This window comes from Trematomus bernacchii, unplaced genomic scaffold, assembly GCF_902827165.1.
Source record: "Trematomus bernacchii unplaced genomic scaffold, fTreBer1.1, whole genome shotgun sequence".
Classification (NCBI taxonomy): Eukaryota; Metazoa; Chordata; class Actinopteri; order Perciformes; family Nototheniidae; genus Trematomus; species Trematomus bernacchii.
Genome location: NW_022987705.1, coordinates 9,338,212 through 9,364,948, shown reverse-complemented (window position 1 = coordinate 9,364,948; position 26,737 = coordinate 9,338,212). Strand labels below are relative to the sequence as shown.

Below are 26,737 nucleotides of genomic sequence, written 5' to 3'. Positions count from 1 at the left end.
GATCCCCGTTTAAATAAACAGAAGTTTTGCTATATTTGAGAATCACCTTGTAGAACACAAGATCAATATGAAGTCAAAATCAAATTAGCCCCACTTTTAAATTGACTATTATTATTTTAATATTTGGTTATTTTCATAGTTTTATTTATTTGATAGGTTTTGACTTGTATTATCGATTTTACAACTTTATTAGCAAATGTCCCTTTTAAGTTGGTGTTCAATTTCATTTGACTTTTATTAATCTTATTCATCATTACATTTTTATTATAAATGTCTTATTTGGGTTTTATTTGCATTATTTATTTAATGTGTATTTATATGTTATCCTATTGATTGATTATCTCTTCCTTTATTTTACCGAGAGGGATCACCATTTCATTGTGGTTTACTTTGTATTATCATACTTTGTACTGCTGTGTCTCTTAAAGTTTTAAACTGTTATATCATATTTTTTGTTTTGTTTCTTGCTGCATGTAAAACTCTGGTTGTGTTTTAAATTGTGATGTGTGCCTCCTTGGTAAAGCACGTTGAGCTTCACTTGACCCTATAGAAATAAAGCTTATTGTTATTATTATTATTAATAGCTGTGTTGCAAATATAATAGATTTAATAATAAAAAATAACAAGTAAGTTCCCAGCAGAAACAAAGACAGAACTGAAATTGTACTTCACATCCAGGTTAAACTATATCTTAAGTAAGTTGTTTGATTAACTGAATGACAAAAAGTATAGCATCATTGCTATGAAACGGATACATATACACCTGATAAAAAGCTTCTTGCTGTGAACAGATCACCATGCCGACCGGTACAAAGCATTCCCATACACACATTCCAATCATGGGCAACACAATTTATTTTTTCTGTAAACAACTATTGAAAACACTGTGTTATACTACAATAAATATATAATTCAAATAAAGATAATTAACTTATTAATTTAGATTAAATACAATGACAAATAAATATGCAGGTGTATTTGATAGAGATCTCTGTCATAAATAATCCAATGTTTTAGCTGTGCCTGAGGATGCCGATAAACGTTTCCTTCAAGATAACTCAAAAAACATTCTTTGTAATTATCGCTTCTAAAAAACAAACAATTGCTATCATAAAAATAAATTATTAACAACTTGTTTTAACAGTGTTACAAGAAACAAACCATGTCACATAAATCATTCAATATCTCAAATTTCTTCCCCCAATATTTTGTAGATTTTTGGTAAAAATGACACTTTGAAAACATATTTAAAATGTTATCTTAAATATCAAACTATAGTAAAATAAAAATGAAACACTCAGGCACTCGGCTGATCCACTGGCGGCTGGGTCTCAGGTGTGGGAGTAGTGACGTTACCGCGCATGTGAACTCGCTGGGCACAACGGAGGATTTTTAACCTGAGTTGGGAAATGAGTTCCTTATTCTCCTCTTTTGGTCCCTCTGTACAGTTTGCCTGAAAGACAAAAAACAAAGTTGGTCAAGTGTCACTCTAAATTCTGCATTTGCTTTAGCCATCTAAAAACAAAGTGTGTGTGTGGGGGGGGGGGGGTTCCACAGATTTGGTCTTCTCATTTTGCAAATGTGATGTCAGAGGGAATTCTTACATGAGTGCCCACGATGTAAGCCTTCAAGTTTCTCAAAAGGACTTCCTCCTCATGGCTGTGGTGTTCCGTCTTGTTCAGGATCTCAAACGATTTACAGAAGAACTTATCCTGTAAGGAACATAAGCAGGAATACATTAGGACTTCAAAATAAATAAGGCAAACACATCTATATTAAATTAATCAACATGGCCATTGCAATCTGTCTCTGTAAGCTACAGTTTGGTGCTAATGACCAAATGCATACGTTTTGTTTACCATCAAAGCACTTCAACTATAAGCAACCAAACTCTTCTTACCTTGCATTCTCCAGTCAGACTGGTCAAGTCCTCCACCCAGATCTCCTTCAGAACATAATACAAAAAGTTAATTTAATATTTCAGGAACAAATCATTTGTTGCAAAAAAGTCACAAGCAAGTAAACGGTTATAAAATGAGCTCTTACCTTCGTGGCCAATCCAGTCCAATTAAGTATTTTATCAATGATGACCTTTAGGTTATCTAGAGGAACATGAGGCTTGCCAACAGCTGGGCCGAGCATCAGTGTGGCGGCGGACAGAAACATCATCATCATCATCATTATTATAGCTAGTTGGCTGTCGACCTCTGGTTGAAGTTATTTCAAGTTTTCTTTGACTTGATCACTCAAATGTCAGCTGACGCTTGTTCTGAATACTTGGCTGAGAACGAAAGATTTATACTTGCTTTGCCCCCGCCTTCGCAACGTTTTCCCCCTCATTAGAAAAAACAAACTGCAATGAGTCTGCAGTTTGTGTGAGATAAGATCTTTTGATTAAGCTGTGGTTTGTGACAAACTTCACCAAAAAGGAGCAACGATTCTCTGAAGCTAATCTATACCTTTCAATTAAACAACCGTTCAAGAGATATTCGTAAATAGCAAACCATTCCAAGATTTAATGACAGAACGTAATGAGCTCACAAAGAGGAAAACAGGGAAACATAACTGTGAACTTTCCAAATGTTTAAGCAGAACAGATACATGGACAGCAGATGGCTACAGGAAACGCACAATGCCAAGACCATGCAAACATCATGATGCTTAACACGGAAGCTGTTCCTGCTTTAGATTAGAATCAGAACTTTGATCTTTTAGTTAGTACTTTATCTGGTCATTTCTTACTGGAATGGAGGATTTAATAAAGCATCACGTAAAGCACATTTTCTGTTATGAAACAGTGACTTTTTAAAGGCACATTATCAAGACAATATTTTGAATCATGGATATTTGTCAGTCAGTGTCTTTGGCGGGTTAAGACCAATTAACTCGTTCCCTTTTTTCAACTAAATCAACGCTGAATTTGCCCAACTGAAATGAAAACAAGAAGATGGAGGTTTACTGTGCATTTCAAAGGAAGTATAGAGTCTTTGGTCTGCTCAGTTGAGATGGGTAGAGAGGGAGGTGATGCTGCACTTTGTGATCTCAGAGTTCTGGTCCTGGTTCTTACGGATGCGGTAGAAGTGCTCGATGTAGCTGGAGCGGCCCAGCAGCTCCACAAAGTCCTCGTCGTGGGTGATGATGAGCAGCTGGAAGTTACGCTGGCGAGAGCGACTCTTAATGATCCTGAGGAGAGCGAGCGAGACGGGTACATCAGCTCATAGTTCACACAGTAGCAGGACACAACAAATCAAAGCTAACTTTTCAATTGTGTTCATGCAGAGCTTAGTAATAAAGTATTATCAGCAATTTGATGAATGATTTTGATATTTGTTTTGTTTAATAGGTTAGTCTACTGATTGTTTGCTGTCCCTTCTGAATGCTAGAAGGATAATTAAAGGATTGAAACCTTTCTGAAGCAAAACAAGGCTGGAGGCTTGATAATTAGAGCTGGCATGATGTGCCGTCACTGTGGGTGTTTTCTTTTTTTGGTTATATCCTTGTTAGGTCCTTAATGAGCTAAAGACCTCTTTTTTAACCTTGGGAGTGGTTATATTTAGGTGGATCCACACATTAAGACTTTTGAGTTATGCCAAGAGTGTCCTCTAAAATAATCCAGGTTTAAATATCCTAATTGTGGGAATTGAAAAGAAAAGTGGTTTAAAGGTCAAAGTAAAACAGGGGGAAATGTGTTTTCTGGGGATGCAAATGGGTGAAAGAGAAGGATGAAAGGAATATCAAAAGGTTAGAAAAGTGTCAAAAGAACTATCATTTCACGGGAAGACCAGGGGTAGAGGAATGTGAGAATTTGGTTAGGGGTATTGCCAAATATCTGGAACAAACTACCAGAAACCTGCAGGTCTGCTGCAACTCTTACTGCTTTTAAATCCAGGCTGAAGACTTTTTCTTTTTGCCGCTGCTTTTAATTGAACTATTCACATCTTACACGGCACTGTAACTTTTATTCATGTACCTGTGTGATTCATGTTTAAATATAGATAGATAGAATTGGAGGGATGAAACCCGCTTTAATGGTCACACATGCAGAGCACACAGCACACACACAGTGAAATGTGTTCTCTGCATTTAACCTATCCTAGTACTACTTTGCTTTGAATTGCCTTGGGTTGAAAAGTGCTATAGACACTTGCCTTGCCTTAAACTTAAAGTTAAAACACTGTGTATCTGTGTGTGTGTGTGTGTGTGTATCTGTGTGTGTGTACTGACTCTACGAGGGCGTGTGCCAGAGACTCGATGTTGTCTCGGTCCAGGTTGGTGGTGGGCTCGTCCAGGGCCAGGATCCCACAGTTCAGACAGAAGGTCTCTGCCAGAGCGAGACGGATGATCAGGGACGCCAACACCTAGTCAAACAGCCACATTTAAGCATGTAGTAATATGTTGGAACACAAAAACAGCACGATACATTATGTTTTAATGTAATGTATGTGCTTATAGAGAACATTTATTGTGATACCTTCTGCCCGGCACTGCAGCGCCCCCTCATGTCCAGAGCGGTGTCTCCTTTCACCATGACCACTCTGTAGTTGTAAACCCTCCGCCGCACTCCAGCAGACGAGTTTTCGTCCACATCAGAGCGGATCTCCACGTACTCAATGTCTGGAGAGAGGGCAAGAGGAGGTGAGGAAACACTGAGGATACATCCACATCAGTATGTTTTTGAAAATACATCATCAAATGTTGTTGCTGGCTTGGTTGTCTTTACTAGCCGCTGTTTAAGATGTTAGTAAAGACCGATTATTTCTGTAACGGGGCTAAAATACTCTGCACGGAGATCATTTTTGTTTTAAAATGGCAAAGTAGTAAGTGTGGATGTAGCCTAACGGAGAGAGGAATTAGGGAGAATGATTTACATATAAATACTACATAACAATCATAGAGTAGGATTGAAATGCACCTTGACCCCTGTAGGTGTTGCGCCAAAGGTCTCTGATGATCTTGTTGATCTCATCCATCTTCATGCTGTGGAATTTCATGATGGTTCTGAGGAAAACAAAAAGGAAATTAAGATGAAACCCTAAAGCAGACAAGATATTTGACCTTCCCTAATTCAAGCCATCAAATAGACGTTGCTTTGTTGGACATCTCACTTTTATGATTTGACAATCAAGGGACAAAAACTCAAGACAGAAGCAGGCATATGTATGTGATTTATAAATATCAATGTCAAACAGTATGTATATATATATGTTACTGTTCACATTGACAACCCCTGCTTTGCGCACAATGTAGAAGATAAAAAGAATCAACTCCAACACATTTGTAAACCTTTACTATTTTATGATGATTTGGTGAACAAAATGATAGCGACAGCATTTTTAAAAATGAAATCCAGTGATATTGAAACATGAGAAATACTGAATATAAGTAGATATACAAGATTTGAAGGCAGGCAACTGGATGTTGATTTCCGGCATACTAAGAATCATTTTGTCGCTCGTAATTTGACCCGAAACTCCTGTGGTCTGAAAACACCTTTTCTGAAGCCCATATATGGTGGATGAATTGACAAACCGCGAAGCAAGGAAGAAAAGAGAGAGGAAGTAGCGCAGTCCTTATCAATCCATGTGGCCCGGTGTATGCATACGTTTATGCAGCAGAAGGAAGTCATTGGGCATGACTTCCTTCTGCAAGTCTATTTGACTCGCAACAAACAAGATATGTAGTTTTGTAAGTCACAATAATAATAATAATCATCAGTGATTAATCATGATGAATAAAGTTTATTGAACTAGTACTTTCTTGCATTTTAGGCGGAGGTAAAACAAACAACTTGTGACATGACACGACACACTGGTTACTCTGTTATATCATGGATAGATGTCTGTTGTCTCGGAGAGCCGCTGTGATTCCTCCTCAGGAAAATGTGCGCAAAACAGGGCCGCTCTGCCGCTATCTCATTGCAAGCACTTTCTTTTACAGTGGTGAGCTTATCCGCCATCTCTGGGGAGAAAACTTGTACATTTATTAATTAGCGGGTTTTTTTTATGTCTTAAGATTTTCAGATAAATCACGAGTATTGACATGATGAGGCTTATTTAAAACACTTTTCATGTTTTTTTTAATTTAGAATATTGAATGAGGGTGACATAGGATTTAATCCTTTGAGTATTCATACTGTTAAAAGAACCCGTCGAAACCATCTTCTCATGTGGAACAATCCCCACTTTTGTTGCTATTTGCAAAACACATTTCCAAAGTTTATCAGAAGTGAATACAATGCCTCAGAATTCTGAGTTGATCCAATCAAGTGTGTATCTTCCAAAGTTACCACCTGTTAAGTAGAAGTTGTGCTGTTTTTCTTTCCACCATGTCCCCTTGCTGAGCTAAGGAGGAGGGGTAGTTAGACCAAGTGGGAACTTTTTTACCAAAAACCATGTCTATAGAGAGGACACTGCAAAACAAATACAAGCACCCACCTTTCTTGTAGTTACTTTATAATGTGATCGCTGAATTGTTACTGTTGACCTCGCCAAGGTTAAAGAGCTCAGTGATCAGGAGCTCAGATTAATGTTTTTGTATTTGTAGCATCAGGGATGCCGTGTAGGTATCACACCGAAAACATAGAAAGCTGTACCCTTGACGAATCAAACTAAAAGGTTCCCACTGAAATGATTCTAATAAAACATACATTTTTGTTTTAAATTAAATACAAGAGAGCTGGGGACTTCAGTGGAAAATATAGCTGACAAATTATTTAGTTCAAAATGTTTTCAGCGGGACAGCCATAACGTATAATTATTTTATTATATATATATATATATATATATATATATATATATATATAACATTATATAATTCTTCTACAATTCTATGTGAAATGTTGTCCAACTGCTACGGCCAGTTATTTAACAAATGTTGTACATAAACTATTAGAGACGGCAGGTACAAATTAATGAGATACAGGGACGTTTTTCTAAAAGTTGAAAAATTCAACAGACACACATATTCAGTTCTGACTGAAAGTGATTTAAGGAACATGAAACATCATTGTCTTGATGGTCTCAACCTATTATGCTGACACCAATTATTTGCAAAGTGAGTTTCATTTTTATTTTTTCCAGACCCAAATCAAAGCATCTCACCATGAAAACCATTTTCTGTGTATTCAGATAGAAACTGTGACCCGGCAGTATGCTCTGCTGGGAGGCTTGCTTTCAATCTTGATAACAGACACTGAAGTCTTAACCCACACATACTGGTAAATGATGCTCTGCTCTCTGCTCAGATGCTATCTGAGGCTGAGAGCTCACGCTTCCTCACTGAGGCTTTTCATCCTCACTTGTATGTCAATCCAACAACAAAATAAATAGGTTTGCACCCTGATCAACTACACATTATATTTCAGATTGTAATAAAATAATGCTTTCTAGGAAGGAAAGCCATTATAAAAAGCATATGGAGCCTTGCTGAACTCATTTTCAGTGAATAGAGAGAAGTGATAGACTCATTATCTACAGTCATTATAATTTCCCCAAGTGAGTTAAACTTAATTAAAACGTCATGTTTTATCTGACCAACAGTCCGAAGCCCAAAGATGTTCAGTTTAATGTGAAGCTACAACCTTATAATCAATTAGTCAATTTTAAATTTACATTTCTTGATTGCTGTATTTGTTCAGCTCTGAATGTATTAAATATACAGTATACTTGTTGAATGAGACATTTCTTGTAGAGTTGTATATACAAATCAATTATAACTAACACACCAGCTACACTTTTCAAATTCATAGGGAATTACGATGAGAAACGATAAAAAAAATCAAATAAGGTCAAACAATTGCCTCTTGACGTGTCTCACTGCACAGAATGTGTCCACCCTCGCAGAGGAAGGTCATGATGTCACACATACCCCTTCGCCACAAAGCTCGTCACTGCTTTGATACGTTTGTGGTTTGGATTGTTTCTGAAAAAGCCAGGCCATTTGTTTGGGGGGAGGGAGCGACCTCGAAAAAAATGTCTTCACGAATTCAAGGTAATGTGTACGGAAGAGGATTAGGGCCACATGAAAAAAAAAATTGGGGATGTGAAAGAAAAGTAATAATTCTGAGAAGAAAAGTCATAATTCTGAGATTAAAGAGTGGGGATGTGACTTTTTTTCACATCCCCACAAGTGGATTTTTGTATTACTTATTTAAAGCTAAAAGTTTTGTTCAGTTAGAATGACATTTGAATGGAGGTCTTCAATCTGAGCATTGAGGCTGTGAGCTTAAACGATGATTCCATGTGTATAAAACAAGTTTAACATGCAGATGGGATATGCTAAGTCCACACAGGAAGGCCGTAGCTACTTTTTTTGCAGTGACACTGACATTGGCATTACCCCAGACATTTCTAAAGAGCTCAGTGATACAAGAAAAGTGACATCACCAACATGAGCTAAATGACTTTCTAAATAACAACCTAAACGTTGAGGTGGGCGAACTTCAAAAGGCCTGAGAAGGAGGGCATGGACTCGTGTCTCATAACAGGAAAACTACGAGAGACGGAAAGACAAAGGTGCTGATGTCGACACTAAATCTTACCAACAATACGACCTACTGTAAGCTCTAAGCCCTTCACAAATAAATGCTGAGTGTCTATGTTATTGCTGTATTTTATATACATTTTCTCTGTGAACTATTATTTTGCAGGGTTTTTCTTTAGGTCTGAAATTGAAGGAATTTATTTTTAAAAGCAGTTTTTGGTACTTAAATCAATCAATCTCAAACAATGTCTATCGTGTTATTTCCTTCTATACGTTTAAAGCCTTTTAACATGTGGTGGTTCTCTGTGGTTTCACACTGAAATCATCAGTCAGATCTGTTCCAGTTCAAGTCATTGTATACATGCATGTCATTTTCCCTTTTATGAAAATGGATTTTTACTAGTGCAGTCATCTGATATTTGTGGAAGATATCACAATGACATCTTCTGGAATGTGATGTATTTTTTATATTAAAAAGGCATTTACTGTATACTAATACTGTACTGCTATATCCAGCTGGCTTTCTCAAGTTTCAAGATTCTGGGATTCAAACAAATGTGTTGATTATAATCCATATACTCGATGCAATTCCTGATTCGTTCAACTTGTGTCATGTTCAGGCAACACTTACTGATCCAGGGCCTTGTAGTAGAGATCCAGATCTTTAATGACCAGCTCGGTTGTCCTCATTGTGATCATCTTGTTCTTGTAGCGCTCGTCAGCTTTGTTATACTGATCTTCTCGCAGCTCCTTCCTGCAAAGAACAGTTCAAAGGCAAAGTTTAATTCAAGAAATAACTCGTATTATTAATATAAAGCAGTCATTTACGAGTATCGGGTTCAGAATCGGGGGACAGGAAACGGAAAAAATCTGCAGGGAATGATGGGAGATGTGGAAATGTTGGCAAGCAATGGATGCTCCTTTTGTTTTTAGGGATCAGATAATTTACATCATGAGAAACGCAGCTCTTACACATCGAGTGTGAACACAAATGGTAGTGGGGCTATCACTATAGCTATCGTTGCAGTGACATAGGTCAGCCGGAGATACAACATTAATATAATAGTAAAAAGTGCATCTGAATTCGGTTAAGCTCTGTGATGTGTAAACAATAGACGTGCATATCTCACCTGTAATGCAGTATCTCCTCCTCGAAGCCTTTTTGACGACCCATTGCAATACTGCGGTTCTTCTTCAACTCTTCCAACTTGCGGTCGGCATCACGTCGTTCTCTGGACAATGACACGAAAGGATAAGTGAACTTCTAATAAGTGTGATACCGCTGAGGCAAAAGAGATTTAGGAGGACTAGAACAGATGGCTTTTGTGCAGCTTGGTTCCCTTATAATAACATTGATTGATCTTAAATAAGAGTGTAGTGCTCTTACTGGCGTAGCTGCAGGACTTGCATGTTGCCCATGTCTTTCAGAAGAACCTCACGTCTAGCCACAACCTCCTTTAACTCCTCGACACGTTTCCTCAACGTCAGGTTGTCCTGCAACCAGCGCTCCTGGACCTAAGAGATATAAAAATGTATCTTTGCTTCACTTCTCTGAAACTCAGCATTGGCCTGTACAATAGTCGATAACACAAAGTCCCACCATGACTCAGGAAGTCGTACCTTTTGAGTGTCAATGTCCTGGCGGATGTTTCCCATCTCCTTGTTGATCTTGTCTTTATTCTTCTCAGCCTCGTGGAGCTGAGTGTTGGTTTCTTGAAGCTCAGACTCTTTTTGCTGCAGCAACAACAAAGTAGTTCAGTACGTCGAAAAGTGAATACAATTTGAGCCAAGGTTCTATAACTAACAAATGTTATTCAAAGAAAAAGCAATTCTGATTTTCAAAGTGAATAAAGGGACATATAATGACTTTTCATGATGATTGTTTGTATCTATGTCCATTAGGGGTGTTGAAATTAATCGCTTCTACGATGCAGCGCGATGCGTACGTGGATGATTCTGCATCGATGCAGTGACAGAACATAATCGATTATAGCGTAGTAACGTTGCTTCCTGATTTTCCGGCCGCGGCTTTACAATAAAGTTTTTTTTCTGTCACTTGAATATCAAATCGGTCGGTGACGCAGAGATCAGGGAACAGACGTGACAGCGGCACCAAACACGGAGCAGTCTGCTTCATCCACCAACACAAGAACCAGAACCAACAGCAGAAGGACCCGCTCTGATTTAATTAAGTCTTGGATTGCAGAGTATGAATGTCCTCTTGCTATTTTCAGACGATAAATACGTGTGTAAAGTTTGTGAAGGCAGGAGGAAAAAGATTCCGCGATCAAAATAATGAGTGACAGGCTGATAGTGACCTGATAGAAACTTTATTATTCACTTAATCACTGATTGAGATATGATGAAGCTAACTTAATCTCCTACAATCATGGGATTTATGTAACAGTAAGACAGAGAATGTAAGTGTGCACCCACATGCAGTATTTTTGTTTTTATAATGCTGTTGTAAATACTCCTGTTGTCTGCTGTGTTCAGACTCAAGTCTTGTTTGTGATGCCACATTCAGGACATTCAGTGTCCTTTTTTTAACAGAAGACTGCAGAAGTATTAGTTTTTAGTTTTTGAGGATGGAACAATTTCACACAGATATACTGTATAGGGATGCTAGAGCTATACTTTTGGTTTATAAATTAATGTCAAGACATTTATGTTATTGATTTCTGAAGCACTTTCTAAATAATAAAAAAGAGAGTTCATATGTATTTACTGCATGTATTCATTGATGAAAAAGAAGCCATGTGCAGTAATAGAAAATTGAGGATGCAACGCATTGGTATGAATCGTGATATCGAATTGAAGACAGGATAATTGTAATCGAATCGTGAGACCAGTGAAGATGCACAGCCCTAATGTCCATCACTAAATAACCCAGGGAGGAATCAGAAAAACTGATGTATCAAATATGACAGTGGCACACAACTTGCCTCTTTGTATTCGTTTTTGCCGTCTTCGACATATTTCTTGATGTCTTTTTCCAAGTTGCCGATTGACTTCACCTTTTCTTTAATGGCATTGATCTGTCGGAGGGAAAATGTGTTAATTTCTGCTTGATTTTCAGTAGCGAAAAAAAGGGAGCAGTGACAGAGAGACAAAGTGAGAAAGTACCCACCTTCTCCTGCCCCTCCTCCTGCCTCTGCCTCCTGCGCTCCACCAGCTCCTGCTTCTCCTGCTGCAGCTTCTCCAGAGACGCAGACAGAGGGGACAGCTGCTCCTTCGCTTCCTGTGAGACATGAAGGGAAATGAGAAGGGACAACATGGCACTTAGAGATTCTCTTTTCTTACGATTCACTATGGCTGGACAGTATCACTGTGTATATTGTCATAGCTATATGAAAATGATAATGGTATATACTTTCCATATATATTTTTAATACATTTTTTCAATTTCATTTCACTTGTAAACGTTATGATTATTTTGAACTTAAAAGGTAGGGTAGGTAAGAATGGAGAAACCGGCTCGAGTGCGCTAGAATTTGAAAGTACGCAGCCGAAAGAAATCTGCCCCTCCTCCAACACACACGAACGCGCACATGACCAATGAGGGCACGAGATAAGTTTGTGCACGAGATGGAAGGCTGACAGGCAGGTAGGCCATCCAGTTATTTTAGCCGGGCCGGCTCAGATGATTGGTCGTGCTTTTTACAGCGCCACGGCTTCCACAGATGAAATGTTTTTATGTATTTATTGTCAAAGCATTTAATGTAGTCATTGCTATCGGGATGTTAAGAGCATTCCATGGAATATAACAAAAAGTGTTTCTGAAGTGAATTACCTAACCCACGTTTAAGTAAACTGTTATTGAGAAACTGAATAATCCCTATCGTTATAGAAGTCATAAAATGTTACCCAGTCCCACTAGAAACCTACACATTTTTTTTTTTTTTTTTTTTTTTTTTTTATAAATGTTGCTACAGTAATTCACTAGTGCCTCTACATCAACGTCTTCCAAGAAGTATCTTTGATATACAGAAACAGTGAAATGTACCCTGATGTCCCGGGTGAGGGTCTGTATTTCCGTGGTGCACTCGACACACTGCTCCTCCAGCTGCTGCTGTTTCTGCATGTCACTGCTCAGCTGGAGCTTCTCTGCCCTCGTCTCGTTCGCCGAACTTCTCAGCATCTGAATCTGATCCTGCTGGTCCTGGATCAGCTTGCGTTTCAGCTCCATCTTGCTGGAAGCTGCAGGGTCACAAAAAAGACAATATGCATAAAAAGAAACTTGTATTCAACAGGGTTTTTAGATCCATATTAGTTTTAAAGATGGTAACATCTAACTACATAATTTTCACTTACAACTTTGATGCATTATCTCTTTAAAGATTGCTCAAAGTGAGAGTTCTTTTCTCAAATTCTGAACCCATTTCCTGTTCTGACTTTGGGATGAAGAGTACAATTACATAATTGAGATATTCAGCCTTAACTCAAGAGGAGAAAATGAAAATAATTGAATAAATAGTGTGCGTTTTCTTTGAGAACAAATCAAATACATGATTATTATGAATATTTGATGTTAAGTCTTTATTCTCCCTTCAAATGTATTGTTTTTGATTGTATTTGTTTGTATGAATGCAAGCTGTCTGATACATTTGGAGCCCAAACACAAAGTATAGCAACTCCTCTACAAAGGACCTTAGTAGAAAAACATATTTCCCCCTAAGTGGTTTGTGCATCACGCCATCTTACTTGTGTCTAGCTTGTGCTGGGTTTCTTGTTTCTCCTGACTGACTTGCTGGATGGTTCTGGTCAGGTCTACTCCCTGGAGTTTGGCTGCCTGCTGAGCGATTTTCCTCTCCAACTCTTTAAGGTCCATCTGGAGAGAAAAAATATGTAGTAAGGTGAAAAAGGACAATAGGGAGAAGGGGGATGACAAGATATTTACAGGAAGTCTAACAGTGATGATTTTGATGTTGTCACTTGTTTTGATTTGATTGCCGTTATTTGTACATTTGACATCAGAAAGTTATCTATTTGGAGAAAGATGGGATGGACTATTATGGAAAGAACAAAAGTGGTCAGCTGGTTAGAGAGGCAGAAGGAGGGTACCAGGTATCTGTCCATCAGAGAAATGTCCTGCAGGCAGGCCTTGGCGGTTTCCTCCTCTGACATGAGGACACCCAGCAGAGTCTCCTGCTCCTCCACGTCCCCCTTCAGCCGCTCGATTTCTCTATTCACAGTCTGCAGGCGGTTTCTCAACTCAGGCAGCTCCTTTTCCTGAAACTGCACAATGGACTGCCTGGGAGGCATGAGAGAAAATAGAAATATACTTTGAGCAGAGCTAAAAGGTGCATGTTACATGTTTTAATCATGTTAGCCAACATTATCCCTTCTCACCCTGCTGTTATTCAGGGAGAACTTTTCATTGAAAACTCTACTGTACTAAATTCCATCAATTTGACATCAGTTTCAACAACCCATATAGTCTGAAACATTTCTAGGATTAAATGTCCTAAGAGTTTGCCAAACTAAAAGGGCAAAGAGAAGGTCTAGTACAGGGGTGGGGAACCTCCGCCCCCCGGGCTGTATACGGCCCGCGAGACCATTTGATATGGCCCTCGAGGTAATTTATAAACACACGCAAAAAAAAATATTTAAGAAATCTAGACCGCAAAATAATTAAAAAAGCGAGTGCCTGTTTTTCCTGGCCAAGGTCAGGGTCCTTGAACACAACATGAGCCTAACGTGTCATCACGTGGTATATGTCTCGTCTGACAGGGGTGCAGTAGTTCTGACGGAGAGCACCAGAACGTCACTCCGGCATTCAAACATTGCAGTACCCATAAGGAGCCGTACACATGCCGCAGTTTTTGCGTGGCTGTGTCTTTAGTTGTAAACCCAGTGTCGATCTGTTCATCTGTCATACTGATCATACAGTCAATAACTTTGTTGTTATTAGCATCTGGTTAGCTAGCTATGCTAACAAATATAAGAAGCTTTTTCTACAACCAGTGAGGTAGAGGCACATCTTTATATGATCATTATAAAAAAATAAGAGACTAAAGTAAACAGGTATAAAATACTATATGACAGTAAAAAAAGTTGTTATTAATAAACAAGAATACAGTTTGAAAGGAGAGTGATTTCTAAAATATCCTTAAAGAAAAAGAAAATCTGTTTACAGTTCTGTTTCATATGGATGTTGAGATGTTTCCATAGATCTCTTAATTTTGCTCTCAAAGTGTACCAGATTGATGCTTTTTATATCATAGTTAAGTAAAACAAGTCCTTAACTGTTAACACCGTCAGTAACTGTACAAAGTTGTATTTTGTCCTGACTAGTCAAACACAAAAGGTCTTTGCGACATCTATTCTCTCAGTATTTTAATTAGCTTTCAATTCATTGATAATGAACATTTAAAAAAAAAAAAGTATCTTCCCGGGGGAGCATGCCCCTGGACCGCCCTAGAGGAGGTTAGGTCCCCCCCACCCCACTTAAATCATGTCCACATGGATAGGAAACTAAATACATTTGCACACATCTTGTGTCCATATCTTTCTGTTTTGGTGGTCATGCCACAACCGTGGCCAACCATGCGCGAGTCATGGTAAGATATCTGGATTAAGAGGTTGCTTTTTCTTTGCACAGCATGAAAGAAAGGTGAAATGAATGGGCTGTGATTTTAGTTTTTTTAAGCAGAGGTCAATAATTTGCACGGCCCTCAGAGGATGTTGAAAAAATTGAAATGGCCCTTGAGAGGAAAAAGGTTCCCCACCCCTGGTCTAGTACATGGCCTGATAGCTAAGATCAAGAGTGCAATAATAGTTTCATAAAACGTATTTCATGGCCCATCTACATTAACAATAAAGGTCATTAGATACAGTAGGTCCCTGCTGAATTCGTACATGATGATCCGTAGTCGTACTTGGTGTTTCAGGTAAACAGAAACCTATAACCAACAAAGGGCATTTTCTAATGTCAGCCAGAAGAAGCATACTCCTGAAAAACCCAAGTGGATCTTGTGATAAGATTTGTGTTGTATTTATAAGAGGACTATCAAATATACCAATATTTATGCTTTGTTCTTTGTATATTTGTTCTGACGGAGCAATTACAACAGGTCTAATAGCATTAAAATGTGTTGAAAGGTAAGATATATAAAGCTCTTATTATATTTTGAAATAAAGGGAGTGGCTGCTTGGAGCTCATGCTCTCTAGGGTTCTGCTCAGGGCCTGAAAGGACACCGGAGATAAATCTCCATCCTATGAGAATCTTGCTCCACCTAGTGGGGAACATAAAACCTGTGCTCCACTCTCTTTAAAAATCAAAGGGGAGGGGAAAAGGACAATTGAAGCTGTTTATTTAATATACGCTCTATATTTGTCCATCATTTATTGTTATGTAATTTATCAATTGTATAACTTAAATTTGGTGTAAAATAATATGTTGTACAAATCATCAGTGGGCTGGTGAGATTTCCTCCTCCTTTCTCCACGCGCCATACTGCTTGAATGAACACTGCTGAATATCTATTTTTAGAGTGACAAGCAGGCCTGTTGTTGTTCGCTATTGGGGGACTGGATGAATACATCACAGATTTTTGTTGTACTTTTTTAAATTGTCTTTGCCATGAGTAGTTCATGTGTGCTGGTGCAATACTCTCAAATGGGATGATTTAAAATGTGTTTATAGAAACAACAGAATGAAAGCAATTCTGAAAACACCTGACACTTCGAAGCCTTAATTCAGTCGAGGCTGCAATTATTCAATTCATTAATCAATCACAATTGTCAAAAGTTGAGGATTTCCCGATTGACAATGGAATAACTTTGAGTGTAGGCAAAACTATACATTTCACGATGCCACCTTGTGAAATTATGCATTTTTTTATATTTAAAAGGCAATTGAAATGGCTTAAGTGTGAGAAGTAGCAGATGAACTGATATTCACACTACAGGACAAAAAGCCTGCAGTCATAGAGAAGGGAGCCATTTCATAATTGCTCAAATAATGGCTTACATTTTCGCAGTGTTTTTTCACTAAGGCTAAAATCACTAGCCCCAGTACACTTGCTACACTCCAACACAAACTCTGTCTTTGGCTTTGTGCGTACCTGACAGGTCTGAGAGCCATCATCTCCTCCCTCTTCCTCTCCTTCCTCTTCAGATCCGTCTCCGTGTTCTTCAGCTTGTCTGGCACCAGGCGCAGCTTGGACTGCATGTCGCTGATGACTTCCTGCAGATCAGAGTCTGAAGGGAACGTCCGCTGGCACACGGGGCAGCAGGGCTCTCTCTCCTCCGTCAGCTGGCTGATGAACTGGGTGTACACCGCTGTTGCTCCGGATAGCATGGCTATGAAAGCACAGGGGTAGAAAGAAAGAAGAAAGATATTGTTTATTCATCTATAATACCTTTATCACAAGTACTATGAGGAAAATAATTAGTGCATGCACATCCACAACTGACACTTGTTGGCCGTATGCAATGTAAAGCCATTACAATGCATACGGTTTACAATGTTTTATTATGGGATTGTAATGGCTGTACATTAGGGTGGTCCTTAAAATTGAAAGTCGGAAAGTCTAAGCTCCAACCACCAGAATTCATTCTATTAGTCAAGAAAACTCTCCTGGTGAATTATTTCCTCAATCTGACAACATGTACCCCTCCCTCATCGACCTTGAAGTTTAGCCTCAGTTGCAGCACCGTGGCTGCTGGTGAGGCAGCCACGGTCGATGAGGGAGGGGTACATGTTGTCAGATTGAGGAAACAATTCACCAGGAGAGTTTTCTTGACTAATAGAATGAATTCTGGGGGTTGGAGCTTAGACTTTCCGACTTTCAATTTTAAGGACCACCCTACTGAGGCTAAACTTCAAGGTTGATGAGGGAGGGGTAAATGTTGTTGGAATTTGAATAAAATTCACTAGGCGAGTTTTCTTGACTATCATAACAAATTCCGGTGGTTGGAGCTTAAAATAAATGAATTTGAAAATGCACATGGCACTACGGACCACCCTACTGCACAATCATCAGTAAAAGTGATATGTCACATAAATGTCATTCACATTTCTTTCATTACATGTTACTTGTTAGACGCTTTTATCCAAAGCGACTTACATACTCAATACTGTGGGCAATCCCCACAGGAGCAATTTGGGGTGAAGTGTCTTGCCCAGGGACACAACGACATGCTGACTGCAGTGGGGTTTGAACCTGTGCTCCCTTGATCCAAACACCAACACTCTACCCACTGCGCCACATGCCTCCCTTTCAAATGGAAAGTTGTGTGTTGAGTAAAAAGTGGTGTACATGCTATGGCGAATACCTTTTTCAATCAATTTTGGGAACTTTTTGTGGGAACTGTTTGATGCATTGTGAAGCTTTAGGATTGTATGTATCCATGATAAGGTAAGGAGCACAACAAATGAGACATGAGACATTTCGTCTCTAAATGTAGTTCTTTTCGAGGTTTAGACCTCTATTTGTGTCTATGTCAAAAAGTGCATGCTCACTTCTATTATAAAGCATTTACCTCTTTGTTTGGAGATCTTTTCCAGATCTTCTCGCAGTTTGCCCAGGTCCTGCTCCAGATCTTGACTGCCACACACATTGAAAAACTTCTCTTCGTCGCTGGCCAACTGCTGCTCCTTCTTCCGTACCTCAGCAGCGATGTGGCTTTTGTTCTGCTCATTTGAAGCCAGGTCCTTACTGAGAATATTTAAAACCATGACATAGAACTAGTCAGTGACACAGAATAATAAGTTCCCTCATAATGTATGGTCTGTAAATGTAAAAGAATCGTATTAACTTGAATTTGGCAAGTCGGTCCCTGGTGCTGTTGATTTCCTTCGACTTGGAATAGATCCAGTCCTCCAGCTCTCTCTTGTTGGGAAAGTGGCCGAGCAACGACACCAGTTCCTCGTTGTGACGAGACTTGATCTTACGAACCTGCTCGTCCTTCTCTGTCTGGAGGAACCAAAGAGAAAAGATGAGAGGAGTGACAGGTAATGAAGAAGAGAGGAACATTTCCTATCATTTTAAAATGTAAAAGGCTCTGAGACCAAAGAGGAGAATGTTCACACCAGTTGCATTTCAATGAATGTAGGTTGCACATTACCTTGTCCTTTTTTAGCATGTCCATCTGTGTGCGAGCGGTGGTGTGTGTGTTGAGCAACCCCATCTCTTGGTCGAGTTGTCTCTGTAAGCGGTCGAGTTCAGCCTTCTCTCTCTGGAGCTCCAGCACCTCGGCCTTCAGCTCCTCCACGTTGGAGCTCTGAACCGCGCTCTGCAGCTCGCGCTCCTGAAGGGAAAAGAATACACACACACAAAGTGATCAGAGCAGTGATCCTGAAGGGGCACTTTAGGGTCAAAGGGAACTGTATATTGTGAGAAGAATACTGTAATAACAGCATGAATGAATTGTTTGTGTGCCTACCACTTTAGCCAGTTCATTCTCCAGTTCTTGCAGCCGGCCGGACGAACCCTCGAGCTTCAGCAGCTCTGTCCGGACGTTCCTCATTTCTTGTTGCTTCTTTCCCTGCATGTCTCTCTTCAACTCCACCGTTCTCTCCAGGCCGGTCTTCTTATCTCTCATTTCGTCAATGGACTGCTGCTTCTGCTGATCCTTTTCCTGCAGGTCAGCCTGAGTGAACAGAACGATAGGAGAGATATCAGGCATGACAATGATGACTATAATCGTGTCTCTGGTATGAAAAAATATGTACAGCAGGAAGAGAAGCAATGCCGTGACATTTTTTGTTTTTAGGAAATTAAACGGAACATTTCTTACCATAACCTGATTGGCCGTCTCTTTCTCCTGATCCAGTCTCTGTGTGACTTGACGATTAAAGCTTTCAAGTTGAAGACTGCTGAAGGGAGGTCTGTCGTAACCCTCCATCTCCAGAGAGGACGACAAAGAGCGAACCTAAGAAAGAGATGTTAATCAAACATGCATCAAAATGATGTACAGTGTATTATTTTGTATTATAGTATAATCAATGTTTTACAGATGTTTTTATCTTTAGCTAAAATACATGCACTAAATAAAAACTTAGCATTCTTTTTACATTTTGAAGATCATTAGGGTAGTGTACATGGTTAGAGGGGACCAATAATGAAACCTTTGGTGTTGGCTGATTGTAATGAAGTGCACTTGCTCCTTACATAAAACCACATTTATTTGGCAGGAGCTTTTGACCAAGGTAACTTAAACTGGGTGCGGTCCACCTCCATGGGAACAAGAGTTGGAGTGCCCCACAGATTTAGATTTTTCTCTCTTACCTGAGTGTCTCGGTTCTTGATGTTTTGAGTGTGGCGGTCAGCCTCTAGTTGGAGACGACCTGTGCAAAGGTAGCAGGATTTCAAAAGCTTATTAAGTCTTCAGGAGATATCTCTTTATCCACCTGTGTGTCCATCCTTTCTTGTATCTATCACTGATCAAATAAATTCTCTTAAAAGAACAGCATATTTGAAGGTTTTGGGGTAACTTTCTAAAATCAATTCTGCCAGTTCACTCATGATTGTATGCTATCATCATCATTTTTTCAATAATACATATGCTTGAAACTTCAGGAAAATGCTATTAATGAGTGTGTGTACCTTGTTCTACTAGGAGGTCGGCCTTGACCCTGTTGAGTCTCTGACACTCTCGACCAGCTCTCTCCAGCTCCTTCTGGCAATCTGTCAGCCTGCGCTCCTTCTCCCTCACCGTCCTCTGGTGGTTCTGGTAAGTCTCCTGCAGCTGCTCATCTGAACCCTGGAAAACCTGCCGAACACACACACTTCATTGGCTTAGAGCGGCTCTGGAGCTCAACGAGTACAGCGTAGCAAACTGTCAGGGTTTAGTGGAAGAAATCCCTCTGTGATAAAAAGATTTGCATTATGGCTCTTTGGATATGATCTGTATAAAGGACACGGCATACACATAATCGAGGTGTACAATGGCTGCATAGAGCAAAAGCAGTTCATTAGTTTCATTACTACATAGCATAGTGATCAAGCAAGACTGGTTCAAGCTTTCTGATACCTTTGCAATATTAGCTAGGAGGAAATGGTGGTCATAATTTTGGCAAGCACCCAAGACTTCCAACAAACTCATGTTATCACACTGACAATTCACCTGTCTATTAAAAAAAAGTACGCAGCAAAACAAACACAAAAGTGCAATCGGATAGTGACACGTCCCCTGACAAAAATATAAATAGACAGTCTTTAAACACAGACTCATACACAGCTGAGGCAGGGTTTCCATTAGCCGGTAATTACCGGTTTTTTAGCTGGTAAAATGTATTCAAAACCGGTAAATTCAAAACCTGCCAGTCAAAATGTCCGGTAATAATTAGGGATGCTCCGATCGATTGGCCGCCGATTATTAGAGGCCGATATTCACTCTTAATAGTTTGATCGGTGCTCTCTATAAAGGCCGATCAGGAGAGCTGGATCTGATCGATATGGACATAAACGCGAGTGAAGTATAACCGGACGAGATAGAGAGATCAGAGATCAGATGCCGAGTCTGACGGAGGCACGCAGCTCTGCATGATCACCTGAAGCCCCGCCCACTGTTTAGCGAGCTGCATGAGAAACAGACGGGCTGTCAGGAGAGAGAGGGAGGGAGAGGGGAAAAGAGAGGATCCGTTTCTCCTGTGTTATTATTCAAAGTTAAAGGTAGGGTAGGTACGTTTGAGAAACCGGCTCGAGATACACTTTTTGTTATATTCCATGGAATGCTCTTAACATCCCGATAGCAATGAATATCTTAAGTGCTTTGACAAAAAATCCATAAAAAAATGTCATCTGTGGAAGCCGTAATACTGTAAAAAGCACGACCAATCATTTTAGCCGGCCCGGCTAAAATAACTGGATGGCCTACCTGCCTGTCAGCCTTCCATCTGTGCACAAACTTATCTCGTGCCCTCATTGGTCATGTGTGCGTTCGTGTGTGTTGGAGGAGGGGCTCTATAATGAAGTGGCAGATTTTCTCCGGTTGTGTATTTTCAAATTCTAGCGATCTCGAGCCGGTTTCTCAAACTTACCTACCCTACCTTTAATGTAAACTTTTGAATAATGTACTTTATCTACTATAAGTCGTTTGTTTGAATGTAATAATTATGTTGTTTGTTGTTTGGGGAAGTGTATCATTTAAAAAAAAAATGAATCTGAACTTTTCGATCTTTTACGATTATAAACTGAAGCAATATAATAATGAGCCCCATTAACTGAGATAATGGGGATCAGCATATCCGGTCATAGTCCGGTAATTACCTGCTAACGGAAACTCTGCTACACAATTCGTATTATTATTATTATTGAAACATGACCGGTAAGTTTCGAATTTGTCCGGTAAAATAAATTATTTCCGGACATTTGACCGGCAAGAAATAATCCTAGCGGAAACCCTGAGCTGAGGAGCAACAGCCAGATGGAGGAAAAGGTTCCTGGCTCCCTTAAGGCCGAGGGGCAGAAACACACAAAATAGGAATATGAATAAAGGACAGTGACGGACTGGTTTGTGATTACAGCATGACAACAACCTCATTCTCCATCTGCAGGCTCTCTGTTAGTTTCCAATAAAGGTTAATGATACTTATAAAGTGGAGTCCGGAGTATGATTAAGCAGGTGTTTAGCTAAATAAACCTTCAGACACAGAGATGAAACAAAGCTCTCCATCCGACAACCTTTTTAACATTCTAAAAATGAATAACTTGTGTTTGGTGTGTGGGTGTATGTATTACATGTTTTATATGTTACCTGTTCCATAGTTTCCTCCAGCTCCTTGTTGTCCTCCTCCATCTGTTTCTTCCTGCTGTCTAAAGCCTTGATGTCGTTGTCCAGCTTCATCACTTTCCCCAGTTTCGTGTCAATATCCGTCAGTCGATTCTGAAAGTTATTTTAAAAGTTAATCGCTACTTGAGGAGCACTACGGGTAATCCATCATTCTTTCGACATTTTAATTTCAATTCATAAATAAAAGAGTAAAAACCAAGTTAGTTACAACTCTACATATGTCAGTTTTTATTTTATCATATGCTTTGTTGTAGAATCTCCCTGAAAACAAGGGTTGTGTGCAAATAAGATAGCTTTATTGTCAGGTCTGGCCATCCTTCCAATTTTTAAGAGTTTACTATGTAATAAAGTGTTTGCAGTAAAAACATTATATAAAAGCAAGTGGTAGTGATTTAAAAATGGATCCCTCTTCATATTTCATATTAAGAAACATTGCTTACAGAACTTTACATAGACTTCTTGAGTAATCTGGAATCTCTCAATAATCAAAGAGCAGGGCAAACTATAAGTTTGATGTTAGAAAGCTTACGAAACGCACATTATCATAAACAAACCTCCAGTGGATCAATCTGGCTCTCTACTTGCTGGATGTTGTCTTTAGAGGCCATCAGCTGAGCCTCTTTGGTATCCACGGTCTCTTTAATCTGCTGGGATTTCTCCTTGTTCTGCTTCAGGTAGCGCAGCTCCACCTGACACTCCTTCACTGTGTGACTCTGTTTGAGACGCAACTGACGCATCGTTTCCAGAGCTTTGATGTACCTATGGAAAACAAGAGGCAATATGTGAATGGCATGTGCAAGTTAATATATATTCCTTGGAATTATTTTTAGCAAATGTGATTCTTCATGTAAAAAAAAAACAACACATGAAAACGTAAGAATGAGGTCTTTACTTGGTTGCAGCGAAGATGGAGTCAAACTTGTCTTTGAGTGCTTTGCCCTCACAAAGTGGCCAGTTGGACTCTTCTTGGTGACAAAAGATGACATTATTCAGCACAGCCTTCGACACTCCCAGTGAAGAAATCATCTCCCGATCCAGTTCGCCACACTTTGATGACAAGCTCACCTTCTCACCGTCTCTGGATGAATGAGGATGGAGGTCACATGTTGAGTAAGAGGTCATGTTAAGAGACACAATGTCAATGGGAGACACAATTAAAGAGTAAAGAAACCACTTAATTGTGTCTTACTTTATTCGGGTAATGACTTGCTCCAAGCTTTTGAAGGAGTAGTTCTTCGCCTTCTGAGTGCAGGACATGGAGCGATGGATAGTCACTTTCTCTCCGTTGACGTCTGAGAATAACAGTCGGATCTGTGCTCGCACGTCTGTTTCATGGGCGTCCTGGAATTCAAAAAGCATGAACTGTGATGTTGATAGCTTTTCATTGAAGTGACTACTCTGAACCTTAAGCGAGTCAAATAACGGTGTAAAACCTGTTTTGGAAATTACATGGTTATAGTTATTGGTATATTTCTGCACGTTGAAATGAATTAAATGATAAAACCGATCTAAAAAAATCAGTTTTCACTCCATTTAACAAATAGCTTGTTATATTTTAATAAGAAAATGAATTGAGGCAGAAATTGAACTCTTATCAAACATGTACATATTGAATAAGGCAAGGGTGAAAATAAAAGGTCTGAAAGTTTCGTAATGTAATAAATTAAAAATGACAAACATCAGCAGCAGATAAAAAAAATAGACTGTCTTGTGATGATTGAGACTATACCACAACAAGAGAACCAAATTAGTGGTAAAGTTATTTCTTGTTTATAAATGTAACTGCCATCTGATCCATCCCATGTCATAATCATACTTTGAAGTCTGTAATTGCTTCATTTTAAGTAGGTATTCTGTTTATGGTGTGCAGACTATCATTGAAATAGCAAAAGTCATATTAATCAGATAAAATATCAGAATTTATAATCTGGATATTCAATGATAGGGTAGCTTGTTTGACTCAAATAATAATAAGTAACATATTTGGTATATTGAATATATCATGTTGAGTATTACCTTAACAAATGAGAATACACAATAGTTTGAGAAATGTGTGAGAATAGAGCATTGTGGGCTGGTGGAGATTTAAGCCGATAAGTACAAGCACTTACCTTTGGATCATGAACAAATGCCCCTCCTTTAGATCCAGGCGGAAGCTCTCCTGCTGTTGCATACTTAAGGCACTCAATAATAGTCTGGAAAAACAAAAGGGTCAAGTTGTAGAAAAATAAAAACGTGTTAAATCTCTACAGGTCAGGCTTCACAGTCAACCTTTGATCTCTCAAAACATGTTCTCGTACCGTTTTCCCTGCTCCATTGGGTCCAACTAGCACAGTCAGTGGAGTGAAGAAAGTAATGACTTGTTTGTCTTTATCCTCTATCCCAAAACTCCTCACCCCTAAGATGCTCATCTTGTCTATCTTTGACATGTTTGCTTTCTGAAAGAGAAAGAGAATGACATACATCAGTAGCAGTCATAAAAACAGGGAATGCCAAGCCAAACCACTTCACTGTGAGCTACTTTTAATTCAGAATGCCACCTAAAACTAATGAAAAGGTTGCCCTGGTACATAGGTATCTGTTGATTTGCTGACTTTGGCATTTGGTTTTCTAGTTGGTTTCAGTTTTCACTTAACAAAATTGGTCATAACATACCATACAATATAAGTTATTATTAGGTTAGCAGATTCGTTTACGTGACGAAAGTGTTATAAAAAGTCGATTACGGAAAATATGGTCTCTTAACAAACAGTAGAGTAATACATACAGTGTAAATAAAATAATAAAAACATAGAAAAGCTCTGTAATGCCAAGTTAATGTTTTTTGAGACGTAAGTATGAGGTTTAACAAAGCTACTATAATACCTTTTGAATTGGTTAATGTTATAAGGCGGTATCATAGTGTGCATGTGTTGATTGTGTAATGTTTACCTGTGTAACGTTAGCTAACATGTGTGGAAAGCTAACAAATGTCAGCAGACTAGCTTACAACGTCAGTTCGGCTATATGCTAAGTTGCGGTGTTTGACAATTAGCGTCTCACTTTCCAAAATAGTCCCCCTGCGTGCAGTAAAACAAGAATGATGTTAGCCTGTTGCAGTCTTATACAGTTGTTCATTTGTTGTGAATTAACTTACCTGAGTGCTGTTGTGTTGCAGCAGACCTGAAAGTTTTCGCGCTGTGAGAGAACGTGAACAGCGTCGACTTTTGACGACTTCCGGGAGAGGGAACTTGCACATAGAATCAAAACATATAGAACGGTAATGCAATGCAAACCGTTGTAGGGTATGTACTGCTCTGTTGACAGGTTTAAAACATCCCTGGGCCTGTGAGACATTTGAGCTGAGATATGAGTAGCTTGACAAGTTAGGAAACAGTTGATAAAGTGTTTTACTTGACCTCCTGAATGAAGAGCAAACCAACACAGTCCCACTCCCTGCGAGTCAAAAACAGAAGCTTGGTCAGGGCCCTAGACTCGGGCTTTTCACAATTAGATTAGTCTTACATGAAAAAGTGCCTTATGAGTTGACAGAAGATAAAAACGTCCAAGTAGGGCCTGCAGTTGGGATTTGAATTCACAACATTAAATCACAGGTTAGACTCAGTTTTGTGAGATGAGGACAGGTAAATGTTGACATATAGTGCCCTCTGGTGGAGTGTGGTGGTACTGCATGCTCCAGGTATTATATTGTAATGTGTGTTTGCTGCCAGCACGGGGCGCTACACGTCCAGATGTCATTGTGCATCCTCTGCTGGAGGCCTTCATGCAGATGTGACACACATTAACACAACTTCTGTCTTTATTGAACTGTGATGCTGTGATGAAGGGTTACAGTCTAGATTTGACAATAAAGTTTAATCGTATGGTATAAAATGGAGGAAATGCAGCAAACTCACTTTATGGAAGTAAGGGAGATCACATTTTAAGAAATATATCAATTCTAGTCTTCATATGGGTGTTGGTTTTCATTCAGTAGAGGTTTAACTATACCATATTAACATTTTAGATGTATATGTTCATATTAAGCCTTTCAAATCCCTCATTTAACACAGAGACATTTTCTCATTTTCAACGATTTTCCATCAAAATCAATCATTGAGTTGAGATAATGAGGCAGTAGTGCAAGTTTGGAAATAAGTTATATATATATATATATATACTAAAGTACACTAAGAAAGAAAGAATTAAACATATTTATTTTGTATTTTACCATGACCATATCGTGCCTTGTGGTGTGCTTCTGTGTAAAAAAGTGATCCATTTGTACTAAAAAATAAAATAAATAACTCTTTTGACGATGCAGTCTTTGTTTTCTGGATCCTAGGAGGCCATCAACTGACCTGCAAATCCAACAGACCTTGAATGTATTTCCTGTAGTGATGTGTCGGTCGCGAACGAGCCGGCTCAAAGAGCCGGCTCTTTTAAGTGAATGACGGGAGCCGGCTCGCGCCCGCGAACGAGCCGTTTTTTTTTGTTATTTTGTTGTTGTTAAGTAATACAAGACAGAATGAT

General features: G+C 39.2%; 1 protein-coding gene across 1 annotated transcript; it reads right to left on the bottom strand.

Moving 5' to 3' along the window:
* Positions 1-837: 837 nt before the first annotated feature.
* Positions 838-25,421, bottom strand: rad50 (RAD50 homolog, double strand break repair protein). Its single transcript, XM_034140248.1, has 31 exons — positions 25,362-25,421; positions 24,526-24,663; positions 24,337-24,420; positions 23,415-23,566; positions 23,118-23,303; positions 22,780-22,984; positions 22,190-22,318; positions 20,038-20,203; positions 19,720-19,778; positions 19,229-19,363; positions 18,875-19,081; positions 18,557-18,739; positions 18,248-18,405; positions 17,972-18,147; positions 16,552-16,789; positions 13,546-13,735; positions 13,186-13,312; positions 12,488-12,681; positions 11,612-11,722; positions 11,427-11,519; positions 10,102-10,215; positions 9,869-9,996; positions 9,612-9,713; positions 9,113-9,235; positions 4,913-4,998; positions 4,472-4,614; positions 4,225-4,358; positions 2,047-3,183; positions 1,901-1,945; positions 1,605-1,712; positions 838-1,453 (listed from the first exon to the last, which is right to left on the bottom strand). The coding sequence occupies exons 2-28, from the start codon at positions 24,652-24,654 to the stop codon at positions 2,997-2,999; spliced, it is 3,939 nt and encodes a 1,312-aa protein (XP_033996139.1). The 5' UTR covers positions 24,655-24,663; positions 25,362-25,421; the 3' UTR covers positions 838-1,453; positions 1,605-1,712; positions 1,901-1,945; positions 2,047-2,996.
* Between the last annotated feature and the right edge of the window lie 1,316 nt (positions 25,422-26,737).

Excerpts from the sequence above, each read along its gene's own strand:
- rad50 (XM_034140248.1), bottom strand. The coding sequence starts at position 24,654 with ATGTCAAAGATAGACAAGATGAGCATCTTAGGGGTGAGGAGTTTTGGG. Across the intron at positions 9,236-9,611 it reads GAGGAGATACTGCATTACAG|GAAGGAGCTGCGAGAAGATC; the intron begins GTGAGATATGCA and ends TGTTCTTTGCAG. Across the intron at positions 4,999-9,112 it reads TACTACAAGGCCCTGGATCA|AACCATCATGAAATTCCACA; the intron begins GTAAGTGTTGCC and ends TGTTTTCCTCAG.